This window comes from Adiantum capillus-veneris, chromosome 5 (genome assembly GCF_014529385.1).
Source record: "Adiantum capillus-veneris isolate H3 chromosome 5, ASM1452938v2, whole genome shotgun sequence".
Taxonomy (NCBI): Eukaryota; Viridiplantae; Streptophyta; class Polypodiopsida; order Polypodiales; family Pteridaceae; genus Adiantum; species Adiantum capillus-veneris.
The window spans coordinates 16,038,197-16,063,748 of record NC_140935.1 but is presented as its reverse complement, the minus strand read 5'-3'; the positions used below and the strand labels follow the sequence as shown (position 1 = coordinate 16,063,748).

At 44.1% G+C, this 25,552-nt stretch overlaps 1 protein-coding gene across 1 annotated transcript in view; it reads right to left on the bottom strand.

The window, feature by feature from the left end:
• The window catches only part of LOC147456929 (Cysteine proteinases superfamily protein), a 71,371-nt gene extending 48,881 nt beyond the window's left edge, over nt 1–22,490 (bottom strand). The window contains exons 1-2 of the mRNA XM_086512004.1: nt 22,367–22,490; nt 22,096–22,231 (exon numbers count right to left, since the gene is read on the bottom strand). Of these exons, the coding sequence (XP_086368130.1) occupies nt 22,096–22,231; nt 22,367–22,379 (149 nt within the window). The 5' untranslated portion in view covers nt 22,380–22,490. The remainder of the gene's footprint in view (nt 1–22,095; nt 22,232–22,366) is intronic.
• Between the last annotated feature and the right edge of the window lie 3,062 nt (nt 22,491–25,552).

Below are 25,552 nucleotides of genomic sequence, written 5' to 3'. Positions count from 1 at the left end.
AAACGCCAGGTATGGGAGTTGAATGGCGATGGATCTTGATGCTTAGGGGGTACTGCTGAGAAGTTGCCTGTTGAGCGGGAAGCTCCTGCTGCCTCTTCTGCCAGAAAGTGCTAACTTGGGTTTGCTTATATATTAACTTAGCAAAATTGCCCTACCTACTTTTGTTGGAAAGTCGCTTAAAAATAATAAGTGAAAATAATCAATAAATTGGAAAATAGGCTAAATGCACAGGAAAATTCCCCTAACTGATGCTAATGGATTCTGATGGGAATTCCGATGATCATGTTGTGTGCAACCGGAGGATATGCATCTATGCTAAGTGACTGGGCATGCACGGTCTACGAATAGACTCACAAAAGTGTTAGATCACTGCAAATCTAAACTGACTGAACTGACGGGAACCCTGCTATGGTGTAGCTTGTCCACGAACACATAGGGTTGGAATGTGTCACGTGACATTTTGGCAATCTGGAAAGTTCCATAGTATCTCATACTAAGCTTTGGAAAAAGCCGCTCCTTTCTCTTTTTCTTTCTCAAGCGTGCCTTCTCAAAACGTAAGAGTACCCAATCGTTCTCCTTTAATTTCAAATCGTGACAATGTCGACCTGCTACCTTTTTGTGTCTTTCTTGAGATTTCTGCAAATCCTCCCGGACCTTGGCAAAAGCCGTATCCAAGTCCCGTGTGTACTCGTTGGCTTCAAAAATCTTATCTTTTGTGCTTAGGAAGGGTGGAACCTTCGTAGCACCTTCAATAATCTCAAATGGTGCCTTCCTCGTCGAAGAGTGAATCGTGTTATTGTAGGCAAATTCCACCTACGACAAATACTTTTCCCATTGAGTCTTCTGATCCAAGATGTAAGACTTCAATAAATCCAGTACGACTTAATTTGTAATTTCCAATTGCCCATCTGTCTGCGGGTGGAAAGATGACGAGAACTACAACCGTGTGCTAATGTTCTCCCAAATAGCCTCCCAAAACAAACTCGTGAATCGTGAATCTCTATCAGAGACAATTGTCTCAGGCATGCTATGTAATCTAAAGATTTGGGCCACAAACAGTCTCGCTAAGTGATCCAGCTTAACTATTTTCTTCACTAGAATGAAATGAGCTTGCTTGCTTAATTTGTCAATAACAGTCTACATACCATCGTGCCCACTCTATGTTCTCGGGAGATCAAAAATGAAATCCATTGCAATACTTTCCCAGGGGCGAGTGGCTATGGGTAAAGGCTATAACAATCCCTGTGCTTTATGCCTGTCAAACTTGACTTTCTGGCATACCAAGCAATTGCGTACAAAATCATCCACCGCTTTCTTGAGTCTCAGCCAGAAGAAGTATCTCTCCACACCTTTCAAGGTGGTAACAATGCCGAGGTAACCCGTAACTGGTGGACCAAGCAATTGCGTACAAAATCATCCACTTCTTTCTTGAGTCTCAGCCAGAAGAAGTATCTCTCCACACCTTTCAAGGTGGTAACAATGCCGGGGTAACCCGTAAATGGTGGACACTGGCATTCGGTTAAACCCTTTTTCCTCAACGGCTATGTAACGCACAACATTGTTTTCTTCATCAAGTAGCCATCCCGAATGGAATATCCTGCTACTACCTCTCGATTATGTATTCGACCGAATACATTTGCAAAATTTGGATCTGTGGCGTACTGATCAACCATATCCTCGAAGCTTCTATGATGTGTGGCGGTAATAGCTAAGACCAACGGCTTCTGGGACAAAGCATCTGCCACCAAGTTCTTCTGTCCCTACACATAGACAACCTGGAGGTGAAACTGTGACAAGATGTTCGCCCACCGCATCTGCTTTTCCGATAGCTACTTTTGTGACAAGAAGTAGCGTAAACTCTGGTGATCTGTGAAGACCGTAAAATCGGCTCCGAGTAGGTAATGTCGCCACTGAGTAAGAGCATGGATAACTGCCAAAAGCTCTTTCTCATATATCTGTGCTGTCATTCCGGCCTTGAAAACAATGGCTCTCGTAGGCAATGACATGGCCTTCTTGCATTAAGACCGCACCCAGACTATGACCACAAGCAACACAATATACTTCAAATGACTTCTACAAATCCGGCAATGTCAAAACTGGTCATGTAGTCAATTTCTCTTTCAATGTCTGAAAGGCAGTCACTTGTGGGTCCCCACGAGAAAGTGACTCCTTTCTGTGTCAAGATATGCAAAGGGGAAGCAACCTCTGCAAACTAATGAACCGCAGGTAGTAAGAACATAAGCCCAAGAAGCTTCTATCTTCATGGACATTCTTCAAATCGGGCCAATCACGTATAGTCTCAATCTTGGCCGGATTCATCTGCACTCCGGCTATTGAGACGATGTGTCCCAAAAAGTGTATCTCGGGTAGGAAAGACCCTTTTCCAAGAGGTCTTTCACTTGGTTCATAATCTCTTCATTCTGGGCTCGGCTCACACGGTAAGGTGGCTGGTTCAATGGTGTGCTTCCAGGTATCAAATCAATGGTATGATTCTCAGGACGAGCTAGTGGCAACTCGCCTGGTAGGCCCTCAGAAAAGCAATCGGCATGAGTGTGGAGAAAATCGCGTTCGTTTCCTAGATCATACATATTTGTCCTATGATCATCATTCAACTCTTTCAAAAAGAGCGAGCAAACAAGCAGACTGGATTTCATTAATTTTGAAACGGCCGAAGCCGATACAATAGGGACAAACTCGCCCTTAAGTTTCACATCAAGTACAATGGTTGGGCCCTTTTCTGTAGTCAAAGTCGCTTTTCTCGCCCGATAGTCGACCACGGCGTTGTTCTTATGGTACCACGGAATTCCCAGGAGGACATGACAACCTTCCAAGGGCATTATGTAGAAGTCCTCGTGCCCCAAATACCCCTGACAATGCAACCGAAGTTTGCCAATGACAAGTGTAATGGCTACGTCCCTGCCGAGTGCCACTAGAACTGCCTCTGCTTGTGGTCCCATTCGATCAGGTGTAATCGAGCCCCGCCGCCAATTCAAGTGAATGAAGTTTGCCTTGGCTCCTCCATCAAAGAAAATCAGGGCTTCTTGATCTTTCACTTTGCCCCAAGCTCAGCAAAGTTCTGTACTCTCATCAATCGTGCTTGGGTCAGTACCCATGCAATCTGGAACCAGTCCTGCTTTCATCTGTCTTTCCGTCCACATTCCTTAGCAGCTTATGAACTCTCTGGCCTTTCTTCATCTTGTTCTTTCTGTGCATTTTTCGGGCACTTCGCGGAGATGTTTCCTTGTTCCTGCATCCGAAACACTTCCCCTCTTAAATGTAGTTGGCTCTCTCCCAAGGAGTGAGCTGGGGTCGTGCATCCTTATCTTTATGATCTTAGGGACTCTTCTTCTTTATACTTTCATTTTTAGAAGTCTGTTTTTTTTTCTGTGTCATGATCTCATCTGTGGGGTAAGTCAAACTACCTAAGTGAATGGCAAAGCCCCGTTTCGCATGACTCATCAGTTCTTGAATAGAAACTGACTTTTGCTCTAAGCAGTGATCTCGAATCTCCGTGGGAAGTCCCAAGGTAAACCGCTCAATTTGCTCTTTCAACGAGATCTTAAATGAAGAAGCGGGTAGAAAAGAGCTCCAAAATCTCTCGCAATATGCGTCCAAGGTATCTTTCTTGGTCATCCGAAGATGGTTCCAAGCAATTCGTATGTCGAGTTCGTACTCCCAAGTCAACCAAGAAGAAATAAAAAGCCTCTTAAATTTCAGCCATTTTTCTGGCGCTCTCTTGTTCAACAGAAGAGTGAACCACCATGTTCGAGCATTTCCCTTGAAGTAAGAGGTAGCCCTCCAAATCTTGGAGTGCTCTGAGTAATGCCCTCTAGAGAGAGCTATATCAAACTGCTGTATGAAGACCAAAGCCCTCGAAGCATCTCGGAATCCAAAAAAAGTGTCAAATTTAATTGACTGTCCACCTTCTTTAAATTCTCGAACTTTCTTGTTTTTATCCTCCAGAAAGTCATACTGGTTGGCTTTATAGAAATGCTTCTTGTTTACGTAAAATCTGTGATCGTCGGAGTCCGAACAATCTGAAGACGAGTCCTCTGTAGAACTCTCAGAAACTGGGCAAAACTTAAGCTTCTTGCCTTTTTCTTGCCCTTTTAGAAGCTGTGCTTTTTGCTTCGCTTTTTCCCTTTCCTGTCTTCTTCGCTCAAGTCAGAAGAGCTAGAGAACTGGCAGAAGAAGAAGAGGAAATACTCTTTCAAACCTGACATGCTTCTTCTGCTTTCTTGCCGAGGCAAAAGCAGATTGACGACCCAAATAACTGGGAAAGTCAATTCCTTCCTTCTGCTTTTTGTTGTGCTTTTTGGTTTTGTTGGTTGCGTCAAATGCTGGGTAATCCATGTATCAACCACCTCTTCTAATTCTTGCTCTGTAAACATCCTCAGAGTAGGAGATTTCTTGAGTGCCGGTTTGAGGGGTGGTTATATGGCCTTCCACCACTGAGAGTGCACTTCGTCGACTGATGTCTGCGTCAACAATTTTGCAAATTCGGGATCCTTCGCAAGATTGATCATCATCTTTGTCGCATCGTCAACCAATTGTCGATGCTCCATCTCTTCAATCTCCGCCTGAGTAGGCCGAGGTGGGCCATACTCCTTGTGAGAATCTTCTTCATAATCCCTTCCCGCATCCCCAGATGCAAAAGAAGTCGATTGATCTCTGTTTGAATCCATAAGTGTCGTGAAGAAAAAGGATCGATTTCCCGGTAGAAGAGAAATCGGTCATGCTCTAATACCACTGTAACACACTTGGACACTCCAAGTCAAGATTCTACCGCGACACAGCAGAGATTCACTTCAAAACAGTTCACAGTTCACAATTGATTCGACACGGCCCGCGACGGAGTTCCGTGCCTACAGATATTGGCCCCAAAGACTGGCGCCCTTTTCGTTATTTCTTTTTGTATTAATTTGCAATCAAAGTACAAGGAGTGGGAGGGGTCTCACTCTCAGACTCTGCGTCCAGATGCTCTGCAGAGTGGGAGCCCAACCACGTATTTAAAGGTTTACAAGGGATGCCAAAAGCAGAGCCCCAAAAACTATCATCTTTTTAAAAATAAAGCAATTGTTCTCAATAGCTTGCTTGGGAATTAAAGCAAAGTTCAAATGTTGCCCATAATTGCGTAGAGCTTCTAGTTGCTTTTCCTAGCGCAAAACTGAAAATTCCGTACAATTGCCGCTTTTTCCGGCGTGATCTACGGTAAGGTACTGCCACGTCAGCAACTTGCGGGAAATTCGGATTTTTTGCCACGTGTCACTGCCGCCTTTCACGGGCCTGCCAGCCGGGGGTGTGTGTGTGGGTGCTCTACTGCCCCATGTCCAGGCCATGCCACATCACCAGTTTGTGACAGCTTCTCAGAGGCCCTTCATAGCACAGACTGTTGAGTCTGGCTTTCCCCTCATCTTGGATTACCCTACCTACTGACAGGACACCATCCGGTGGTGGTCCATGCGGTCTCTCGGTGACTGTTGAGCTTACGGTAGCTTCTACAATGCAGACTGCTTAGTCTGGCTTTCCTTGATTCGGAGGAGTTTACAGCGCAAATAGCTACATCTGGCCTTCCTGGAGTTTTACACAGCTTAGCAACCTAGCAACACTGGGTTGCAGGTTTATGTATTGACAAGCTTCCGATCATTCTCATGACGGTTCTTGGGCTTCCCCATTTTCTCCATATGGTTTGACTACAAACACCACACATCCTATTGGGCAGGACACTTACAGGTCTATTGGCATGTCTTTCAGGACAAGGAGTTGTTTTCATACTCAGTTCGGAACCTTCACGCAGTATCTTCACCCTGTATTGGCGGAGTACATCAGTTTGCTACACTGCTCGTGACGACACCTTACCATCGTATCGCAAATCGCTATCTTGACGATGACACCTTCGCCATCGTCATCGGAGTCCCAAACTTGACGACAACATCATCGTCATTGCAGTCCCAGACACCATTGTCGTCATCGTCGACATCATCGCCGTCAACGTAGACCAACAGTACCCGTCATCGACATCATCATATTCGACATAGACCCCATCGTCGACATCCCTGTCTTCGACACAGAACTGTCGTTGACTTCACCGTCTTCGCCACAAAACCATCGTCGACAAAGACCCTTAGTACCTCGTCTTCGACATAGACCTCGTTGTCGACCTCCCCGTCTTCGACATAGAACATCTCAATTTCTCAGTACCTAGTAGTTCCCAACACCAGCAACATCAGTTCAATTTCCAGCATCAGCACCATTGTAATAGCATTTGTGCAAGAATAAAGAGAGTACTTGCTCTGGCAACAGAGCAAGGGGGCCCTTGAGGGTTAAGACCCGGCATCCCTGTGTCGTCTCTTTTCTCTCTCCCATCTCTCTCTTTCTTTCAGTTAAGTTCAGTTCTTTCAAGTGAAGTAAAGTGTCCCTTGTGTTTGTGTGGGGAGTACTAGATCCGAGCAAACCCTTATTCTCTTCCATTGCACCTGACATTGGTATCAGAGCTCTATGCGTGCTTCGGCTTCGCGAACTCGAGGGAAGAACCTCAAAAACCAAGGAACCCAAGAAGAACCACCAAGAACCCAAGGAACCTCTCTCTCAGTTTTTTTTCTTGAAGAATCTTTGAGTCCCAACCATGGACTTACCAGATCCCATCTTCATTGCCATTTCTTTGAAGGAAGATCGACATCGAATACACGAAAACCAAGATATTGAGTACCAAGATCTCCTAGCCTTGTATGCGGATATGGAAGGGGAGCCAAATCTCAGTCCATCAGCACCGGTAATGTTTTCACCACAGTCAATGTTCGGAGAACAGCTCGTGCTACAGCAGGCACAGTCAGCATTATCCGGTATAGGGCCAAGGTTGATATTCGGCAATCGTAGTAAGGCTGGACGGTGACCCTTACACGGTGTTTGTATCACCAGTAGTACCATCAGTCCCCGGTTTCGTGCCACAAATGGGTGACGTGGCATGGCCCTGGACACACTTAAAAAGTAAGGCAGTAGAGGAGACACACACACACACACAAACACAAGCCCGGCTGGCAGCACCGAAAAACGCGGAAACAATGCATACATGGCAGACCCGGATTTTTCGGCGCGTTTTACACTAACAGGCTGACGTGGCAACGTACGGATCTCCGCAAATTACGGAGGCTGCTTTTCAGTGCTGGCTGTTTTTTTTTGGACAATTTTTGAAAGCTTATTGGATTAACTGCTTTATTTGAGAAGCTTTTGGGGCTCTGCTTTTGGGCATCCCTTGTAAACCTATAAATAAGTGGGCAAGGCCCTCACTTCTCAAAGCATCTCGACACAGAGTCTGAGAGTGAGAACCCTCCCACTCTCTTGTACTTTGAACACATATTAATACAAGAAGAAATACCAAAAGGGGCGCCAGTCTTTGGGCAATGGGGCCAATATCTCTAGGCATGGAACTCCATCGGGCCGTGTCAAATCAATTGTGAATTGTGATCTGTTTTGAAGTGAATCTTTGTTGTGTCGTGGTAGAATCTTGACTTGGAGCGTCCAAGTTTGTTACAGTGGTATCAGAGCACGGCCAATTTCTCTTATACCGGGAAATCCGATCCATTTCTCGCGACACATATGGATTCCAACAAAGAACAGTGACCAGTCGACTTCCTCTGCATCTAGGGATGCGGGAAGAGATCACGAAGAAGATTCTCACAAAGAGTACGGCCCACCTCGGCCTACTCAAGCAGAGATTGAAGAGATGGAACGTCGACAATTGGTTGACAACACGACAAAGATGATGATCAACATTGCGAAGGATCCGAAACTTGCAAAATTTTTAGCTCAGACATCCTTTAAAGAAGTGCGCGCCCAGTAGCAGAAGTCCACAAAGCCACCCATCAAACTGGCACTCAAGACACCTATCACAAACTGGTGACGTGGCATGCCCACACACATTCCCAGCAGGGTACAGACCCAGAAAATGCGGCGGCAAGCTAACGTGGCAGTACCGTACGGAAGTTCCGTAATTTGCGATGCAAAAAGCGGCCAACTATACGGAATTTTGCTTTAGCGCTGGCTGAATTTGCGTGGGCTGAAATTGGCAGCTTGTGGGGCTCAGTTGCTTTAATTTTAAGAAGCGTTTGATTACTACTTTTGGGGCTCTGCATTTGGGCATCCCTTGTAACCAATAAATAAGTGGGCAGGGCCTCACTTCTTAGAGCATCTGGACGCAGAGTCTGAGAGTGAGAACCCTCCCACTCTCTTGTACTTTGAACTCAGATTAATACAAAAAGAAATACCGATAGGGGCGCCAGTCTTTGGGGCCAATATCTCTAGGCACGGAACTCCGCCAGGCCGTGTCGAATCAAGTGTGAATTGTGAACTGTTTTGAAGTGAATCTCTGCTGTGTCGCGGTAGAATCTTGACTTGGAGTGTCCAAGTCTGTTACAAAACCTCCTGCTCCGAGGATGTTTACAGAGCAAGAATTGGAAGAGGTGGTTGATACACGAATTACTCGGCTTTTTGACGTGAACAATAAAGCTAAAAAGCACGACAAAAAGCAGAAGAAAGGAACCAACTTCCCAGATTATTTCGGTCGTCAATCTACTTTTGCCTCGGCAAGAAAGCAGAAGAAGCTTGTGCGATTTGAAGGAGTATCCAGTTCTTCTTCTTCTTCTTCTTCTTCTGACAGTTCTTCTAGCTCGTCTGACTCGAGCGAAGAAGACAGGAAAAGCAGAAAGCGAAGCAAAAAGCAAAGCTTCGGAAAGAGCAAGAAAACGGCAAAGAAGCCTAAGGTTCGTCCAATTTCTGACAGTTCTACAGAGGACTCGTCTTAAAAATTTTCGGACTCCGACGATCACAGATTTTACACAAAGAAGAAGCATTTCTATAAAGCCAGCCCGTATGACTTCCTTGAAGATAAAAGCAAGAAAGTTCGAGAATTTAAAGAAGGTGGACAGTCAATTAAGTTTATGTAAGATGCAGCGGAAGTGAATGTTGAACTTTGCTCAAGATGAGTGCTCCGAACTATGCTCAAGGTTCCTTTTACTTACGGAAGAAAGAGCCTTCCATTCCTTTAGTGAGAGAGTGCAAATGATCACAATAGTGGAAAAACATTGTGAGTGAAGGTGTTGAGACTGAGAGATAGAGATAGAAGAACACGACACCAGAATGTTGTCAAACCCTCCTCCAAACGCCCCACTCTCTATGGCGAGAGCAGTCTACTTTTGATTGCACAAATCTCTACAATGCTTTGGACTTGCCGACAATGTCGACGACGATGAGGACGACGACGAGACGGGCTGAAATCTGAGAACACTAAGGATTGAAATCTGCAAATCTTTATCTGTTGAATTTCGACTCTATGTCGGTGAAGACGGCGATGACGATGATGCAACGACAACGCGCTGAAAACCTAAATGCTGAAATCTGCGTTTTCTGGGCTGAATCTGCAAGCCTGGACTGATTAACCATGCGACGAGGATCTGCTACGGGAAGGTGAGATTTGCGAGGTCTGGGACTTCTATTGCGGAGTCTTGATGCTGAAAACTGAAAACGCTGATGCTAATCTGGGTTCTATCGCCGAGGAACTGCAAAACGTTGGGCTGCTGTGCTGCTCCAAAAACGCTAGGGCTGAATCTGAGTCCTATTGCAAAAACCCTAGGCTTCTGCTAATTCTGCTAACACTAGGCTTCTCCTGCTGTCTGCAAAACGCTGGCTGATCTTGATGAAAAACGCTAGGCTCTTCTTTGGTCTGATGGCTGAAAACGCTCTCCTACCGAGGGTCTTGCTAAGAAGGTGCACTGTCGGAACACTCGGTTCCTGCTGCCTCTTCTGCCAGAAAGTGCTAGCGCTAGGGTTTCTTATATACTTGCTTGGTTAGTTTGCCCTACCCAGTTTCCCAACAAAAGTCACTTAATAATAATAAGTGAAAAAATGGCTAAAATAGGGAAATTAGGTCTATGCACTGTAAAAATGCTCCTGATGGGTTCTGATTGAAATCTGATGGTCATGTTGTGTGCAACCAAAGGATATGCAGCTACTCTAAGTGCCTGGGCATGCACGGTGTGCAAACAAACTCACAAAAGTGCCAGAACACTTCCTAAGCTAGGCTGATTGAACTGAACTGAATTGAACCCATGTCATGAAGTAGCTTGTCCACGTACACATAGGTTAGCTGTGCACGTGACAGTTTGACACTTTTTCTAGATTCGGAGATGCTTCGAGGGCTTTGGCCTTCATACCGCAGTTTGATATAGCTTTCTCTGGAGCGCATTACTCAGAGCACTCCAAGATTCGGAGGGCTACCTCTTTCTTCAAGGAAAATGCTCGAACATGGTGGTCCATCCTTTTATTGAACAAGAAAGCGCCGGTTAAATGGCTGATATTTAAAAGGGTTTTTATTTCTTATTGGCTGACTCGGGAGTACGAACGAGATATACGAACTGCTTGGAATCATCTTCAAATGACCAAGAGAGATTCTTTGGACGCATATTGCGAGAGATTTTGGAGCTCTTTTCTACCAGCTTCTTCATTTGAGAAGATCTCGTTTAAAGAACAGATTTGAGCGGTTTTGTTGCGCACTTCCTACACACATCCGAGATCACTGCTTAGAACAAAAGTCAGATTCTATTCAAGAATTGATGGGTCATGTGAAACGGGGTTTTGCCATACACTCAGGCAACCTGACTTACCCCACAAATGAGATCATGTCACAAACTGGTGACGTGGCGTACCACAACACACACACATATATTCATTGCTGGCTGCAAACAAAATGATGACGTGGCTGCCCGTACACCCTTTGTGGGAAATCCCACACTACTGACGTGGCAGGTTCTGTACGGCAGGGCTGACACGTGGCAGTTGTACCAACCCCCGCGTTTTACGGCACAAATTGCGACAGCTTTTGGGCAATGCTTTTTGGCTACACCATTGCGCACACACACACACACACACACACACACACACACACACACACACAGACTTTTTGCTTTTTGCTACGAGAGTTGATGAGAGAAAAAGCTTTGCTTTATTTGTGGAAAAGCCTATGAGAGAGAGAAAAGCCTTTTTGCTTTATTTTACCTCAAGAGGCCTTGTGTGAGAACATGCTTTATTTTAGTGAAGCTTTTGATTTTCAGCTTTTGGGAATCTGCTTTTAGCAACCCTTGTAATCTTTAAGTATGTGAACAGGCCTCTCAAAACTCAAAGCAATTGGACGCAGAGTCTTGAGTGTGAGCGCCTGCCCGCACTCTTGTACTTTGAACACAGATTAATACAAAAAGAAATACCGAAAGGGGCACCAATCTTTGGGGCCAATATCTCTAGGCACGGAACTCCGTCGGGCCAGTCTCGAATCAATTGTGAACTGTGAACTGTTTTGCAGTGGTTATTTGTGATGTCGCGGTAGATTCTCGACTTGGAGTGTCCAAGTCTGTTACAACGGTATCAGAGCACGGCCGATGAGAAAAAGCTTTGCTTTATTTGTGGAAAAGCCTATGAGAGAGAGAGAAAAGCCTTTTTGCTTTATTTTACCTCAAGAGGCCTTGTGTGAGAACATGCTTTATTTTAGTGAAGCTTTTGATTTTCAGCTTTTGGGGCTCTGCTTTTAGCAACCCTTGTAATCTTTAAATATATGAGCAAGCCTCTCACAACTCAGAGCATCCGGACGCAAAGTCTAAGTGTGAGCGCCTGCCCGCACTCTTGTACTTTGAACACAGATTAATACAAAAAGAAATACTAAAAGGGGCGCCAATCTTTGGGAGCAATATCTCTAGGCACAGAACTCCGCCGGGCCAGTGTCGAATCAATTGTCAACTGTGAACTGTTTTAAAGTGGTTATTTGTGCTGTCAGAACACAGCCGATTTCTCTTCTACGGGAAATCCGATCCTTAATTTTTTTTCCGCGGCACCTATGGCTTCAGGCAAAGATCAGTCGACTCCCTCTGCATCCAAAGATGCACGAGGGGATCACAACGAAGATTCAGCCAAGGAGTATGGCCCGCCTCGGCCTACTCAGGCGGAGTGTCGAGAGATGGAGCGTCAACGATTGATCACAAAGATGATGCTCAATTTTGCGAAGAATCCAAAATTGCAAAATATGAGCGAAACCTCTTTCGTTGAGGTGCATACGCAGTGGCAGAAGACCACAAAACCACCCCCCAAATCGGCTCTCAAGAAACCTCCTATTCCCAGGAAGTATACAAAGAAAGAATTAGAAGACGTGGTTGATGCACAAACTGCTGAGCTTTTTGACGCGCAGAACAAAGTTAACAAGCACGACAAAAAGCAGAAGAAAGGCACTGACTTCCCGGGCTATTTGGGTCGTAAGTCTACTTTTAAAAAGGCAAGAAAGCAGAAGAAGCGTGTTTGATTTGAAGGAGTACCCAATTCTGCTTCTTCTTCTTCTTCTTCTTCTGACAGTTCTTCTAGCTCATCTAACTCGAGCGAAGAAGACAGAAAAGGCAAAAAGCGAAGCAAGAAGCAACGCTTCGGAAAGGGCAAGAAAAAGGCAAAGAAGTCTAAATCTCGCCCCGTGATTGACAGTTCTACAGAGGACTCGTCTACAAGACAGTTCAGACTCTGATGACAGCAACAAAGAAGAAGAATTTTTATAAAGCCAACCAGTATGACTTTCTGGAAGACAAAAGCAAGAAAGTCCGAGAGTTTAAGGAAGGTGGACAGTCAATTAAATTTGACACGTTTTCTGGTTATAGAGATGCTTCGAAGGCTTTGTCTTTTGTACAGCAATTTGAGCACTCTAAAATTCGGAGAGCTGCCTCTTACTTTAAGGGGAATGCTCGAACTTGGTGGTCCACACTTCTATTAAACAAGATTGCGCCAGTTAAATGGCTGAAATTCAAGAGGCTTTTTATTTCTTCTTCGCTGACTCGAGAGTATGAACGCGATATATGAACTGCTTGGAACCAACTTCGGATGACCAAGAAGGATACAGTGGACGCTTATTGCGAGAGATTCTGGAGCTCTTTTCTACCTGCCTCTTCATTTAAGAAGATCTCGTTCAAGGAACAGATTGAGCGGTTTACCTTGGGTCTTCCTACAGAGATCCGAGATCACTGCTTAAAACAAAAGTCAGCTTCCATTCAGGAGTTGATGAGTCATGCGAAACAGGGTTTTGCCATTCACTCTAGCAGTTTGACCTACCCCACCGATGAGATCATGACACAAAGAGCCAAACAAACTTCAACGAATGAAAGTAGGAGGAGGAAGAGCAATCCAGAAAAGAAAGATGCACGACCCAAACTCACTCCTCAGGAGAGAGCTCGCTACATCAGGGAAGGGAAGTGCTTTGGATGCGGGGAAACTGGACATATCTCCGCGAAGTGCCCTAAAAAGGCACAGAACAACAAGGACGACGAACGGCCTGAGAGTTCAAGAGCAGCTGAGGAACGTTGACGAAAAGGCAAGATGAAAACAAGACTGGTTCCAGATTGCGTGGGTACCGATCCCAGCACGATGGACGAGAGTACAGAACTTTGCCAAGCTTGGGGCAAAGTGAAAGACCAAGAAACCCTGATCTTCTTTGATGGAGGAGCCAAGGCCAACTTCATTTCATCGGAATTGGAGGCACGGCTCAAGATCACTCCCGATCGGATGGGACCACTTACGACGTGGTTCTAGCGGCACCTGGCAGGGACATAGCCATTACACCTGTCATTGGCAAACTTCGGTTGCATTGTCAGGGGTATTTGGGGCATGAGGACTTTTACGTAATGCCTTTGGAAGGTTGTGATGTCCTCTTGGGAATTCCCTGGTACCACAAGAACAACGCCGTGGTCGACTATCGGGCGAGGAAAGCAACATTGACCACAGAGAAGGGCAGAACCATTGTACTTGACATTAAGCTTAAGGGCGAGTCTGTCCCTATTGTATCGGCTTCAGCCATTTCAAAGTTAATGAAATCCAGTCTGTTTGTTTACTCGATTTTTTTGAAAGAGTTGAGTGATGAGGATAGGACAAATATGTCTGAACTTGATAAAGAACGCCAAGATTTTCTCCACGCTCATACCGATTGCTTCTCACAAGGCCTACCAAGCGAGTTACCACCTGCTCGTCCTGAAGATCATACCATTGATCTGATACCTGGAAGCACAGCACCGAACCGGCCACCTTATCGTATGAGTCGAGCCCAAAACGAAGAGATTATGAGCCAAGTGAAAGACCTCTTGGAAAAGGGTCTCTTCCAGCCTAGTACTTCACCATATTCCTCTCCAGTGTTGTTGGTTTTGTAGAAAGACGGATCTTGGAGAATGTGCATCGATTATAGAGCTCTCAACAAAATCACCATCAAGATCATATTTCCGATTCCTAGAATCGATGATATACTTGACCGACTTGAGGGATCCTCGTGCTTTAGAAGGATCGACTTGAAAAGTGATATCATCACATCCAAATCGCGCCGGGAGATGTCTACAAGACAGCCTTTCGGACGACTTTTGGGTTATTTGAGTTTTTGGTGATGCCGTTTGCTCCTGCGACATTTAACCAGATGATGGACAGGATCTTCGAGAGTACAGGCTATTTGTTGGCTGTTAGGTGCAACGGAATGAATGTTTGCGCTTTGCTCAAGATGAGTGCTCCGAACTGTGCTCAAGTTTCCTTTTGTTCTTATGGAAGGGAGAGCCTTCCGTTCTTAATGAGAGAGTGCTATGATCACAAACAAAGTGAATGGACACTGTGCGTGCAAGTGTATGGGACTGAGAGATAGAGAGAGAAGAGAGATACGACACCAGAGACGTAAAACCCTCCTCCGAAGACCCCACTATCGTCGGCGAGAGTTGTCTACTTATGATTGCACAATCTGGTACAAATGGTATACATGTGATTGATGCAAGTCTAGAGTCTAGACTAATTACTAAATACATTGCTGGCAATCATGATTTGAGATTTAGAATGAATTTTTATGTGATTGATTTGATATGTCATGTGATGTCATGTCATGTCATGTGACTGCCGTCTTGGTACAAGTGCTGGATTTGTGTCGTCTAGTGCATCGGTACTTAGAGTCAGTGTCTACTAAACTGGTTTATGGCTTATGTCTGATTTTGCACACGTAATCAAGGGCGATTACAATTCTTTAAGAGGGGGGTATGTCACAAAATGATGACATGGCAGTACTGCCCGGACATGATAGATGATGACGTGGTAGACCGTACGGAGGCCCGTAAAATGCGCTGACAAGCAGCTGACGTGGCAGTACCGACATCCAGGAAACGCACTCCCTGACATGTCTGTTGTACGGAATTCTGCAAATTGCACTGGAGGCTTTTTGCTTTTTGGGACTCTTTGCTTTTGAGTTAGAAGCTTTTGGACCAATTGCTTTTGAGTTTAACTGCTTTTTGGGGCTCAGTTTTTGGTATCCCTTGTAAGAATAAAAAGGGCCCAAGGGCCTCACTCTTCAGGGACATCTAGACGCAGAGTCTGAAAGCGGGAATTGTACTTTGCTCAAAGGTTAATATAAAAGAAATACCGAAAGGGGCGCCAATCTTTGGGGCCAATCTCTCCGGGCACGGAACTACGTCGGGCCATGTCGACCAAATTGAACTGTGATATTGAAGTTGTGAAGTATTTTAAGTGATTCTCTCGTGTATCGTGCCCGATTCCCGGCTTGGGGTGCCCAAGTTCCGTGACATCCTCCTAGGTTGTTCAGATTCAAGTTCCATTGTGGGGTTCTTAGTGTCCCCCTATAGCCCCTTCACCCTCATCCTCGTCCTCACTTGCTCTTTCTTCCCTGTTAGCCATTGCCGCAGTGGCAGCTAAAACTGGTTTGGAGTTTAGCCAAGGTTGTGGATTGCAATTTCTTAGGGCAATAGCTACTACAATCACTAATTGCCACTTCTTGTTGTCATTTTCAAAGATCATTGAGTTGTTGGGGTAAGCCCAACTTGCCACAAGGCTTGCATAAATTGGCTAGACCAGAGGTTCCTTCACACTAAAGCATGCCAGAGAATGAGCACTCTGCACAAATTTGAAGGCCTTGGCCTTGAAAAGTAATTACATGAAAAGCAGTCAAACTCAAAAGCAATTGGTTCAAAAGCTGCCAACGCAAAAGCAGAAAAATCCATACAGCTGCCACACCATCATTTGCCAGCGCGAAATCTGAAAATCCGTACAGCATGTCAACGTAAAACCAAGGACTGCCCGTACAGTCTGCCACATCATCATGTCAGCGCGAAATCCAAGAATCCATACTATTGCCACATCATCACAGCCCTCTGCGCATGTGTGTGGGCTTGCTTTATTTTTAATGCCTTTATGTCACTTGGGCCCCATCAGACGGGGTCCCATAAGTTGATGGGAACTCTTCTTTAAAAATAAGCCACTCGGCCAATCTTTGCAAGTTGGTGAAACTTCTTTTGCTGCTTCCGCTGCTTCTCTTAGGGTTTAGGCCCCTCGCCCGGGATCTGTAGGTTGGCTTCGTTCTTCAATGGCTTGATACGTCAGAAAGTAATCATCCACGATTACAGCATATCTGCAAAACAACTCAAGTTAGCTCAAAAATTTCCGAGGGTCATTCTGAGAAACAATCCAAGGGACAATCAGTTTTCTCATTCCAAATCGGAGCTCTTGATTTCCCCGGTGGTTGGCTTCCCAGAAGAATCTCATCCAATAAGGAGTCTCATTCCAAATCAGAGAGTTCTTAATGTAACAAACTGCTGACGTGTCAAAGCCTTGAAGAAGGAAGCCAACTTACAGATGCTAGCTGTAACAGACTGGACACTCCAAGTCAAGAATCAACCGCGACAGCACCAAATAACCACTTCAAAACAAGTCACAGATCACAATAGATGTACACTGGCCCGGCGGAGTTCCGTGCCTAGAGATATTGGCCCCAAAGACTGGCGCCCCTTTCTGTATTTCTTTTTATATTAATCAAATCAAAGTACAAGAAAGCGGCTAGGGATTCACTCTCAGACTCTGCGTCCAGATGCTCTGAGAAGTGAGGCCCTCACCAATAATTTAAAGGTTACAAGGGATGCACAAAAGCTTCAAATCAAAAGCAACTGCTCTCTCTCTCTCACAGAGAGTCAAAACTTGAAAGCAAAAGCATTCTCTCTCTCTTTCTCATTGCGTAGAGAAAAAGCAAGATTCGCGTCGCTCATCATTTATTAAAATTTTTTTGTTTTAATAGCTTCTGCGATTTTCGAAAATTAGGGTTTTCCGCAAAAATTAGGGTTTGCAAGAATTTTAGGGTTTCTGGCAAATTAGGGTTTCCTTCGGACCAGTGTACATCTATTGTGATCTGTGACTTGTTTTGAAGTGATTATTTGGTGCTGTCGCGGTTGATTCTTGACTTGAGTGTCCAAGTCTGTTACACTAGCCGAGGGGTCTCAACCCTAAGAAGAACAAGTAACAAAAGAAGAAGTCCTGCCAACTTATGGGGACCCCGTCCGATGGGGCCCCAAGTGACAAAGGATTAAAAATAAAGCAGGACCTGCACACGCACACACAAATTGATGACGTGGCAAATTTTCAAAAATTGCGCTAACATGATGACATGGCAGGCTGTACGAATTTCGGCGTTTTGCGCTAGCTGATGACGTGGCAGGCTGTATGGATTTTTGTAAATTGCACTGACAGCTTTTTGGCTTTGCTTTAGGACCAGATGCTTTTGAGTTTGAAGGCTTTTCACTGTAACTGCTTTTCAGGCCAAGGGCCTTTAAATATGAGGTTAGGGCTCATTCTCTGGCATGCTTCCTGGCGAAGGTGCAGAGACTGGAGTACCGGCTTGTACTGTGTTGATGCAATATAAAGAAATACCGAAAGGGGCGCCAAGGTTTGGGGCCAATACTCTCTCGGGTGGAATTCCGCCACTCCGTGTCACGTATCGTCTCTCTCTTTCAATTCAGTTGTTATTGAAGTGCTAAAAGTCTGTTCAGTCTGCTCTTTTATATTAGCATGTGGTGCCCGTCTTGTGACACTTGATATCCTGGGTCGTTCACTTCCCAGAAGTATCTCATCCAAAAAAGAATATTCAGTGGTTGGCACATGCAACACAAATACATGTTACAAAGACACAACAAACAGCGCCGCTGAGCATTCCCACAAGACAAGACGATCTGCAGTATGAAGCTACGACGACTACCTCGTCACTCCCCCCGCAAATAACCTAAAAAGGTTCGGGCCATGAGTTCAGAGGACTGGTACAACCAAATGCTCCCAAGACATCTCGTCTTTGTCGTTCGGAAGTTCTCCCGCATTCAAACAAAACGCTCCCCAGACATCTCGTATTGTCGTTCTGAGGTTTTCAAGCATACAACGGAACGCTCCCCAGACATCCAGTCTGCGTCTTCTGAGGTTCAAACAATACCAAAACAGAAGTTCTCACTACTCCACCCGGGAGTAAAATCATCAAGCATTGCAATTAGTATTAAAACCAGAGTCCATTTCAAATCGGCACCAAGACAGGTTCAAAACAAATACCATCCATTTCAAACAAATTCCATACAAGATCACCAAACAAGTTATCAAACAGAACTTAAACTTAAAAAGCAATCTCGACATCAGTTGAGCTCAAAAAGTCGACCGACTTTCCATCCTTAAACCTTCACCCAAAACTAGGGTTAGGTTCCTTTCATAAGGCCGACCACAGCATGGTCCATCAGCTCTTGGACAAACAGTGTTCCTCTGGCGGAGATGATAGCCCCAAGACATAGCAGTCACACCGGACCTCCAAGGTCATCATCTTGAGAAGAGACACCTACCCACTCTACCAGATGCTGCAATCCAAAAGAAGATGTCTGAAGGCATGTAACTTCGGGCAAAAAAATTCTTGAAAGCTTGCCAAGTCCTTGGAGCATGCGGCTTGGTAGCTATAGACTTCCATCACTGCATGCCATTGCATCTGAGAAAAATAGCAGCTCAAAACAAATGTAGGATCCTTCTCTTCGCAAGTGATCTTTACCACTTATGCCCTGTAAGACAGAGCGATGAAGATGGGAGCGCGCATCTAAGTCTAGGGTCGGGGCACGAAGATTCTTCAATAAAATTTCTGGAAGCATCACCTTGCTCTGTCTGCTCTTTGGTAGGACCCGTATGCTTTCAAAAAAGCACACGCCTAAAGCTCTGATGCCACTATAACGGGATGGGCACCACGTGCCAACAGAAAAGAACGAGACGGGGAGTGGCGAAATTCCACCCCAGAGAGTACTGGCCCCAAAAGTTGACGCCTCTTTCGATATTTCTTTTATATTTCTTCAAATGAGTACCTCAGTACTCCAATCCCTACACCTTCACACTGAGGCGTGTAAGAGAATGAGCCCTCTGCACAAATTTAAAGGCCCTTGGCCTTGAAAAGCAGTTACATGAAAAGCAATCAAACTCAAAAAGCAGCTGGTCCAAAAGCTGCCAACACAAAAGCAGGAAAATCTGTACAGTTGCCACGTCATCATCTGCCAGTGCGAAACCCGGAAATCCGTACGGCCTGTCAACGTAAAATCCGGGATTGTTTGTACAATCTGCCACATCATCATGTTAGCGCAAAATCCGGAAATCCGTACTGATGCCACATCATCGCAGCCCTTCGCGCGCGTGTGTGTTGTGTGGGCTTGCTTTATTTTTTATGCCTTTATGTCACTTTGGCCCCAACGGACGGGGTCCCATAAGTTGGTGGGAACTCTTCTTTAAAAATAGGCCACTCGGCAAGACTTTGCAAGTTGGTAAAACTTCTTCTGCTGCTTCTGCTACTTCACTTAGGGTTTAGGCCCCTCGGCCGGGATCTGAAGGTTGGCTCTGTTCTTCAGTGACTTGACATGTCAGCAGTTTGCGACACAAGAAGTTGTTACCCTTGGGCCATTAACCGGTATCGGAGCCATGGTTGGGCATATTAGAAGTCTTTGCTTGTATAAAGCCGATGTGGAAAACATGAATGAATGAACATCCCAAGTTTGGTACTAGGGGACGACCATTGTAGCCCTCTCTCATAGAGGTGGTTTGTAGCCTTCGGGCAGTTATTATGAACTAACGGAAGGATCTCTTTTCTTGAAAAACCAAAAAAAAAAAGTCCACCTTGTGACACCAAAGGTCCCTAAAACCTTAAGGTTTTGGGGTCCGGATGGCTAGACCAATTTATAATTAAGCACGCTTGTGCGGCGACATTACTAGGATGGGTAACCTCTCAAGAAGTTGCTACCCCTAGGCCATCATGAATATGGTGTGTTGTTGGTTGAGGTGCCTATCCTTCAGATGCTTCTTGTACAGGAGGACACCTTGTGGCAATGTGAGAGACCACTAGAACAGACTTTTAAACAACTGAACAAATTTACAAACAATTTAAATACTTGAACTAAAAGAGATAACCAATTACTAGAAACAAGACACAGTAAGGCAGAGCTCCCAACTCGAAACATATTGAGGAGTTCCCCACCCACATGCGTTGGCCGTTGCACGTAGGCGGCTTTTACCGCGTTTATTTTTCATAGACTAATGTTGAGAGTACAACTACCAATGTGAGTCCACTCGCCAAACTCTAAGCGATTTGGCTCACACAAGGCCACAAATTATGGGTCAACACCATAAAAGTTAATACTTTTAAAAACTGCTCCAAAAAGCTCACATAGTCAAAGCTTTCCATTATTGGTACTCTAAAAGCCCAAAAAGTCGATTGCTTTCAAAACTAGTTGCCAAAAAAGCATCTCAATGCAAAACTACCATGTCTCGAAATTGTCATATAGTCCCGCGTTTTGTGGCATAAAATCTGTTGTGTTTCATGGGTCACCCACATGAGCTTTGGTACGTCTCTTCCAATCTAGCTCAGGCTCGGCTCATCCTCTTCCTCTTCGGCCATAAGGTCTTACCATGTTACTCAGACTTCAGTTGACACATCCCCCAGCCCCCACAAACTTCATCCAAAAATGTCAATGACCATCCCCTCAAAATAATATATATATACCTAGATGAATCCAGGACAAGCCCAGATTCACCCTTGAAGGAAAGTGCAAGCTATAGACCCATGGTAGTCACCCACAAGGCAATATAACCATCAGCTCCATCATGCATAGTATAGACTAAATACCACGACATCCCCTCAAAATACTACATTCTCTAGACATGCATCGACGCAAAATCAAGTTCCACAGAAAATTCACACCAACTATTTAGATCCTAATCTATCTTGTCATCTCATCCTTTTGGAACTCGTGATGCACCAGAACGACAAGAATGACAATCTATCTATTCAACTCATCCTTTCAAAACTTTTGATGCACTGAGTTCATCCAAGCCAGGACTCTGGATGCACTAGAGTTGTAACTTCCAAAGTTAATGTTCCACAAATGCAATCAAATACCTCAAGTGACAACCTTTCAGGTCTTTTGACTCCAATTTACGGATCGTGTGATCCTCTTTGAGTCTCAAGTTTTATGAGATTCAAGTTTTGCTATTCAATTACAAAGGAAATAGTTCTACTCAAAATTCTTTCTAGTGGTACTTATTCTCTATTCCCGAGATGGAGCGGGAAGGAGGGCCTCCTACTGTAAGAAAGGGGAGGGGGGACTCACGGCTTTAGCTTTGAAGCTTCCAGTGATTGCTTAAAATGGACATTCTCACACGCCATGCTAAAGGAATTCCCCACAGCCAATGCAACCATGTAACACCAAATGCCTTTTGTGCAGCAATATAAGAGCTCAAATCTAGATGAAACAAGGAGAAAAAAGTTCTCGAATCTTGTTTCCTTTCATTTATGATAATGAAAATTCGCTTGCTAAATCTAGCATCATGCAAAATAAAGCCAGTGCTTTGTAAAGATAGCTAATTATTGAGATGTATTTCCAAGAAGGCTGAAACTTCAAAACCAAAAATCGACTCTCCTCTTTAATTTGTAAAGCGATATCCACTGTTTGATATAATAACAAAAATAAAGAGAGCTGCCAAAAGCTTCATAGCTAACCCACACCTCTTCAATGTAACCACAAAGAAACACGTGCCACCATGTTTGTACCCATTTGCAATAAACAATGAACAGTTACAAACAATGCTCACCATTGCTTACGCATGTCTGGGACAAAGAGCTTCAAGAGAGTTGCGATGAGCATGCAAATACATGAAGCAAAACGCTATGACGTCACAAAATGTAAAATTAAACAAGATTAGAGAAACGAGTGAGAGGAGTACAAGTGCCGAGCAAGTATGTCTGCCCGTGTCTCTTTGAGAGGAGCTTCCTCCTGCAAGCCACTCTCTTTTTGATGTACACGCTCTTCTGTTGATATCCCAGCTTCTGTCCTTTTCTCCTCCTCCATTGTCCTCAAATCTTCAAAATGAAAACATTGGCTTGGCATTCTTTGAGAGCCTAGTAAAATCTGTGCTTCTGTGTGTGCGTGTGCGCGCGCGTGTGTGAGTGTGTGTGTGTGTGAGAGAGAGAGAGAGAGAGAGAGAGAGAGAGAACCTGATGATCGCATGTGACACAAATTCTCGGCTAGCGATGAAAAGAAGTGAACTGATAATGGTAAGCTTACAAGTTACTTCATACAATAAGACCGGCTTTGTCTCTTCGCATCAGCCCTTTTTTACAAATTCTACAATAGGGATCCTTTTTTTCTTTTTTTTGGGGGGCAAAACTCACAATTGTGAGTGAATTATATTGATCAACCCAAAACATTACAAGGTTTTGTCATGGTCGTGTTGAGCCATGACATCATCCAGGGACCAAAATTACATCGGCTATCAGGGCAACCACTCCTACCAACCCGCCCCCTTATCCTTGATACACAAGGTCCACTACCATGTTCCTCTGATATCTTCTAATTACCGATGGCCAAGATTTTCACCCGTCCTAGGCATGCCATCTACTGACAACAAGGCACAAGTAGTCCTAGACCAATCCTTCAAGTGCTGCTTGCGCCCGAGCGTCCATATTAGCACTTTGCTTTCTTGTATAATTTCTGCGAAGCTTGCCACCTCAAAACCTCCTTCAAACACATGGTGGTTCCTTGTCTGCCATACATTATGTAAGAAGAAGTACCTGACGATTTGAGTGTTGATGAAGAGAGCAAGACTATCTGAATTCTTCCCTCCAAAGAATAGATCAGTCTTGAAAAAACCAATTCTCCATGTTCTTTGGACCCACTTGCATATTTTCCCTACGAAGCCTTTGATAGTTGGGCAATCCATGAAGAGGTGGGCCAGATCTTCACTAGCCAACCTGCACCCCAAGCATCGATCTGACCCAATCCCTCTCTCCTGAATCTTCACCCCCGTCGATAGAGCACCCCAAATTACCTTCCATAAAAATACCTTCATGTGTTTCGGAACCTTTGGCTTCCAGATGTTCTCCATTACTTGCTCCCACCTTTCCTCCGGCCATTGTTTTTTCCGTATCTTGTTAAGGGGGCTAGACCAATCCTTCTTATGCATCATTGTACGATAAATGTCTTTAGGATGGGGTTTCCAAAAGAGACTGCTTCCGGGCCATTTCCAGGCATTTCACTCAAACTCCGAATCATAGATTGGCATCAACTATATTGTTAAGCTCTTTCATCACTTTGTGGACAAGCAAGACCTCCAAGCTATTAAGTTGGTACTAGGTAACCAGAAGGTCAATGGTTTTCCAACTCTTGTTGTCACTGTCCCAGAAGTGCCCAAGTCGATTCAGACCCTTATTATTCATCCTCCTGGCTGTCTCTATCCAATAGGGAATTTGTGGCGGATCTACAACTTTGGAAAGCCAGGAGGACCAATGCAAAATGGAGTTCTTGAAGTACTTGGTTTCTTCTCTACGATAGGGATCTTAAGGTTATCCCTTTTCCAAATGAACCTAAGGTCATAATTATCATTGCATGGGCTATGCAGTGAAATTGAGAAGTTTAGGAATTGTAATGAAGTAGAGAAGAATCCCGTAGGGCCGTAGGGGTATCAAAACCTTTTCCTAGTGTTGATTCAACCTTAAGGCAATTCGAGTATATGGATGTCTCTGCAAAACAAGCCACCTATTTGTGGAACAATAGGGGTAGCTGGAGTACTAATAATGGCTAGGTTGAGTCCACACAATTTTTCAAGAAAGTTAGCAAGTTCAACACTAGAGGAAGAGAAATGAGCAAGCTCTTGATTGTATTGTATAGCTTAAACTGGGAGTTGGGCTACATATCGAGAAGTCATAGCAACCCCATCCACTGAATCTTTATCCAAAGAAGCTAAAATCTTCCAATCCTGAAAGACAGCATATGCAAAATAGATGACTTTTTGTTAGCTATCAGAGATGATCCATAGATTAGTTGTGAACCATCCAAATTGCTTACACATCGAAGAACAAAAGAACTAGCCCACAGAATGGGGTTTAGAGGGCAGCTCAAGTCCTCGGGATAGGGATAAAGCCTCTAAAACAGAGTTGACAGATTAGATAGGGTTTATTTGGGATAAGATTTCATGTTGCTTTTAGCTTTTCTAGGAAGGAAAGGTCTGGTTCTAGAAGACAGGGCTTTTTTAGGAGGATGATCCTTTAAGCATTGTGTAATTTGTTCCATAATACTTGCATGTTTCAGTGGGTCATGGATGACTCTCATACGAGCAGTCATCTTGTCATTATTGTGTACCTGAAACATCAAAATTCTGGGTAAGTAATTATGGATTAACTTGCAACTCGTCTTTTGTATCTGAGAGGGAATCATCATCTTTTACTCCTTTTATGCAATGAAGGTCATCACTCCTTCATGCTCCTTTTTTAATTCATAGGTTATATATAAGGATAGTAAGTGACCCCATTTTTTTGGAAAAGAGTTTATGTTTATTTAAATAAAGTAAAATTTTGATAAGAAGGCCACAACCCCTTTTGATCCAAATGTCTTTCCATAATCATTGTTTCACCAGGTTTCTTGACATCTAAAGTATTTTTGACAAAAAATTATATTTATTTAATAAAATCCTGATTAGAAGGCCACTATCCCTTCGAATAAAAAAAATGTCGAACCAAAGTTATTGTTTTCTTTTGAATCCATAGGAAAAACATGTCTTATAATTGCACCATCTGTCATAAATTTGTAGAGAGTATGGCCTAAAAAAAGAGAAGAACCACCTAAAGTAAAGAAAGTATGGCATAAGCCAGGAGAACTTCTCCCTAGTATCCAAGATGTTCTTTGGGTAAGTAGGCAAAGGCAACCAAGCTAATACTTTTTCTTATCTAAATGCAAGAACATCAAGTGCCCTAATATTATGCAGGTATTCACCACTATTTGTTTTAGAGGATGAAGTATGAGTGCCCTAAGAAATGCATCAATACATGTCAGTCGACAAACTTTCTTTCTTCTTTTTTTATTATAAAAGTCTGAGCTAATCTCGAATGCTCCATAGGAGGACTAAATCATCTTTTATGAGATTCTTTTTTCCAAAAAAACTAAAACAATGTCTGGTATGGGTAATGCTTCGTAAAGATACAACTTGACCATATTTAATGTAAGTAAGCAATATCAAGTCCAAGGCATAAAATTGTCAAGTATAGTAGAAATTTCCTTCAACAAGCCATTTCCCAAGCTCATCCTCTTATGCTTTGTATGTAGTAATCATCTAAATAACTTTGCTAAAAAGAAACAAATATTTTTAAGGGCAGAGACCTAATAAGTGCCCGACAACATTGAGATCA